A 5,365-nucleotide genomic window follows, 5' to 3' on the forward strand; every position below is an offset into this window, starting at 1 on the left:
TTTTGTCAGATGACTTCATTTTTGTAAAATCAGAGACTGACGGTTTATCAGGTCGTCGGGACCCATTGCACAGATGTGTAGGATGTCTCTGGTTATCAAGGTCTGCACAATTCTGGAGCCAGTGGTGTTGGAGAAGGTAACTTATAAAACATTAGGGCAGTGAGTCCTGAAGACCTGCACCGAACCACGCTGGGCTATCATGCAACATTCTTTTTAAATCATCCCAACAGTTAATATAAGTAATACCCAACATATCTTAGCCATCAATCTGTCCACGTTCCTTAAAACTTCATCCTGTGGTCCAAGGGGGCCGAAGCTTCAAAGAACACCCAGCTAAAACTAGCAGATAAGATCTTTCATTGTTCCTCAACTGTGCAGTAGCTGGTTGCGATTGGTGCTGTTAAAAATAGATAAATAAATGAATATATATATAATCATATATAGAAGATTAAAAAACAGGGGAATCTCCAAGACATTCTCATCTGTCAAAAGTTAAAAAGCCTTTATTGTAGCGGCTTGGTTACATAAACCTCTAGAAAACTCTGACGCGTTTCGGGAAACAAGCGGAGTCAAATCGTGTTACTCCTTGATGAAGGCTTGTTTGCCGAAATGCGGAGATTCTCCTGCTTTTTCATCAGAATTTTCCCATTCAAAGAGCAACTCAAACAAACCACTTCTAAGTCCAAGAAGCGCTCCAAAACATCAAACATCTTTGTGACATAAAGAAGATATTAGATGAATATGCTGCTTAAAATCAGAGACAAGCTTAATGAATACACACTAATTAAATGTTCCCTCATCATGATAAAAATGTTAAGGTCCTAAAATGCGATTCCAAACTGCAGTAGCAAAAAAGGAAACATTTCTTTATTTTATTTTTAAACATGAATGCATCATCGGCTACTTAACAAAGTGACTTTTTGCATGCTGCAAAGCTTCAGTTTTCATCTGGGTCAGTTGGAATTAGCATTACAAATACAACAAGAAATTGCATTTTTAACCCCACACATGAATATCCATTAACTCCATTTGTCATCCAGCTGCAGCTGGTACACACTTGCCAGTAATTGCTTTTGTTTCAGGTGGTAATTTCAATGAAATAGACGGAACAATCTTTAGTATATGTCAACATGTTCAAATCAAGCAAGAAAAAGTTGATATCAACTATAAAAAAAGAAAGAAAGAAATGTTGAGAGAGACAGAGAGAGAGAGAGAGAGAGAGAGAGAGAGAGAGAGAGAGAGAGAGAGAGAGAGAGAGAGAGAGAGAGAGACAGTTTGAAGCTACTTGATGGTCTTTGTTCCCCATTTAACTTTCGGGATTATTTGACATTTTACAAGTATTTCCCATTTTCGGATTAAGGGGGTGGATTACAGACATCGTGCATCATTCCCAGCAGGAACTGAAGTGGTGATGTCTCAAGCATTGGCATATCCAGTGAACCCTGGGTAGAGAACCCTGTACACATAAAGCTTGAGTCATTTGCAAGTTCCCACTAGGGACCAAGGTTCTGACCCAATGAGCTGCTGTTTGCTCCCACACATTTCTAAAAGAGAAATCAGGATAAAGGTTGATGGATATCCCTACTGTCTGGGTATTAATTTGTGTTAAAGTGCATAAGCAAGAGAATGCCTTTGGCTAGTGTGTAAATACTTTATGATGTTTTGTGTGAGTGGATGTTAATTTATAATTCAGGATGGATTACCCACTGCCTCAGACCCTTATAGATCCTCAGGTTCACAATACTGCATGTCAGATATTTGATTCAACGGATTATTTATTTGCTTGGAAGGATGCAGCTCTTTAGACTGACATTGAGGTAGCAAACACAAAATGCCATATACTACCTCGCAGTAATTAGAGATGATCATGCCCTCCCCTGTATATAAAATGCTCTCAAATCTAATAGGATGCTTTTTGCCTACCAGCTAAGCTTATAAACAAAGCCAGTAACTTATTTATACAACAAGACAACATTCCCAAATAGACCAATAAAAACTGAAACTGGAATATTGTAGTCAGACCTAAAAAGAACTGCGAACAGGCAAATGTCCATAACGACCAATAAGATGAAGCTACATTGTATACAAGGATCAAAATTCATTCCAAGTGTGACGGACTGATAATGTCATACATGTAAATAAATCTTCGAGTTATTGTATCTAAAAGTGGTACATCAAAACAGTGAAATACTTATTTGCTTCTACATTAGTTTTTGTGAAATAAATATTTAAAGCGTATAGTGTGTCATTTATTATATTGTAAGGACCGGATTATATCCTTACACACAGAACTGGGAGAGAAGTTTACATGATCTGTGGGCTTCTTATAGAGAAAAAGTCCAGAATATTATAAGATGCTCACAAAGGATTGAAATACCCATGGTAAAGCAATAAATTGGGCAGAAATTAGTTTTTCCTGAAATCAAATGTATATTTTGTAGCAAAACATTTGTTAAATTTATGGTCACACTGGAGCATATTCCTTCCATCCATCTTCTATACCCACTTAATCTTACACGGGGTCATGGGGGACTTGATGAGCACAGACGAACATACAAGAAAATTATACAGATGGTGAAAATACTTCTGCGCGTAGAAAGATGTACCTTGATACAGCCTAGGAAACAACGTTTCCCCTCAGACAGCGATGTATTCAATGTAAAAAAGGGGTGAAAAATGAGAACTTAAAACTTTCTTTGATGTTGCTGTGAGTCATTTCTCAGATGGCAGGTGTTTGAATCAAACCATCTGTGTTTCTACAAATGCAACTTATTTGTGAATCACTGTAATCCGAAAGATTGAAAGGAAAGCTTTTGCTGTTACCTATCACTACCCAAATAAAAATATAAATACATACATATATTAAAAAAAGCAACATAAAAGTGCACTCTAAGTTAAATCCGTAATAAAAAAAAGGAAAAGTGAAAGGACAGTGATTCAAAATTCCATCAAAATGTATAACTCCTCGCTCCATGTGCAATAACCAGCTTGACATTATATATTTTATATCTTTATCTTATTTTATGCTTATATTTTATCTCGTACATTGTTGGGGGGTGGGAGGGTTGCAAATTTGGGAAATTCTGTCACTTTAGTTTGTGAATCTTGTTATATTTAATCTTTATCTTTGTAATTTGTGCATTGGATCACTGTGGTCAAAGACTGTCCTGTAAGAGATAATTAAAGTATATATTCTATTCTATTCTATTCTTTTCTATCCTATTCTATTCTATTCTATTCTATTCTATTCGGAGAGACGAAAAAACAGTGCACAAAGGAGGATACTGTAGTTTAAAAGTGAGGAGCATAAAAATATTTTGTAGTAAAGCTACATCATTCATTGGGAAACAACCTGATCAAGTCCAAAATCATGTTTTATGTCAATAGTTAGTTTTTGCAGCCAGACGGTTTCCGTATGTCCACAGTAAATGGTGAAATGACTGGCCAAGAAGTTAATAATTACATACAATTTTATGAAGAGCTAAACCACTTCAAACTTTGGTGTATAAGAAAAACCTATAACAGATTTACAAATCAAGATGTGTAGCACAGAAGCAGAAGTGGTAAATTATCTGTGGGCTCATCTGGAGCCCGTCACTGCAGAAAACGATGTGTGTCTTTTCTTCCCTTTTTGTGGTGATTACATTTATCTCTAACGGTGGGTTTTAATGTAACCTCTACAAAGCCAACGCAGTGAAAACTGTTGCTCTAGGGATTTTACGCAGAGATGCCTCTTAAGTGTTAAATACACCCAATTAAATAAAGCTTTGTGCAGAGATATGTCATTCATAGAGAGTAAAACTTGTTTTTCAGTGCGTGTAAAGGACAACAAATACAGCGTGGTATCTTGAGGCACTCCTTCCATTTATGAGAGCAGAGTAAAGTCCAAATCTGTCTCACTCATTCACCCACACATACAAATACACAAATCACTTCAGGGATAATATAACTTGATAAGTAAATAATACAGTGACTGATGATGTATCAACAAACCCAGAGAGACAAGAAGATATTTTAATATAATTTTATCAAAAGATACAGATTTCCCTTTAAACTAATAAAAGCTACAGGGAGACCAATAAAAGACACATTTCTGTGTGGGTGCAACTTTTAAGATTTGGCACAGACATTATGCAAAACAGGTGGCAAAAGCAATAATTACCAAAGCAATGTGACAACTAACCACACTGCATTACGACCTCTACTGCCACCAACATGGTCTTCAAGTATCTGGCAACTACTCTGATTTCATTTCATCGAGGGATTAGTGATATCATTGCACAATTAAAATAAACTTGCAGCCGCTCTAAATATACTTGAAAGTACTACCCTGTCACAGTGAACATTGCATATTGATTTATCATAACAATTATAATCTAATGCTATCTTGCACCTCCACGCCGCAATCACACAATGTTTGACTAAAAATAAAGCAGGTGTACATTAAAGGTAAAGGGTCTCAAATATACCACACTGCTGCACATTCATTTGTGGGATACAGCATGAGGAAAATAGTTAAAAGTGGACCAAACAGCCACGTGCAGGCAAAACATCTGAGTGTAACTATCTGAATGTTAAAAAACCCAAAAAACACAATAATAGCTCATGAAGTAACATGACTACATTTAACACTCCACAGTGTCTATCAGTAGTTGTGCGTGGGTTAAAAAGGGCAGCAGACCTCAGGGATAAATCGCTATTCCTCTATGAATCTGTGCCCAGCTTATTGCTCTGTTAAAAATATGACTTTCCAATCAGCTCAGTAATACAGAAACACAGCACTGACCGAATGCCCGCATGCATATTTATAAAAAACCATTCACAAAAACCTTTCACTTCCACTCACCTGGGAAGCTGTGACAACTTTGATGGTTAAAATCTCTGCCTGGTGTTTGCATGTCAAACTCACATTCACACTGTGGCCTGCAGACACTCTGGATCAACAGCTGACTGCGTGCCAGTTGTCAGTCTTGTGACCGCACCCCCATCATCATCACCCCCACCCCCTTAGTCTTAGTCTGCAGCCACTGGTCGACTGCACTGACACAAGTGTGCACCTTGACAACAAAAAAAAAAAAAAAGTCATCCAGCTACCCAATTAGTCTTAACGTAACAGAAAAAAACCTGGACAGTGGAGAACAAAGAGGTCTCCAATGTGAATTTCCTTATTCATAATATATGGTGTTGAAATATGATACACTGTTGTTTGTTAGTCATTAATAAAAATAAAAAAATAATAACGTATTGATTTAAACATGAGATGCACCCTCTTAAGTTGCCACGTGAGCTTTCAAAGGTAAAGTCCCAGTGAAGTTTGATCAACTATTTGCGCTTATTTTGCGCGTGTAGTCGGCCAGGACAGCCG

The 5,365-nt window shown here is 37.1% G+C and overlaps 1 protein-coding gene across 1 annotated transcript in view; it reads right to left on the reverse strand.

The window, feature by feature from the left end:
* The window catches only part of pparg (peroxisome proliferator-activated receptor gamma), a 31,473-nt gene extending 26,519 nt beyond the window's left edge, over positions 1-4,954 (reverse strand). The window contains exon 1 of the mRNA XM_061727404.1: positions 4,847-4,954. Within this exon, the coding sequence (XP_061583388.1) occupies positions 4,847-4,898 (52 nt within the window). The 5' untranslated portion in view covers positions 4,899-4,954. The remainder of the gene's footprint in view (positions 1-4,846) is intronic.
* Positions 4,955-5,365: the final 411 nt, after the last annotated feature.

This window comes from Cololabis saira, chromosome 8, assembly GCF_033807715.1.
Source record: "Cololabis saira isolate AMF1-May2022 chromosome 8, fColSai1.1, whole genome shotgun sequence".
NCBI lineage: Eukaryota > Metazoa > Chordata > Actinopteri > Beloniformes > Belonidae > Cololabis > Cololabis saira.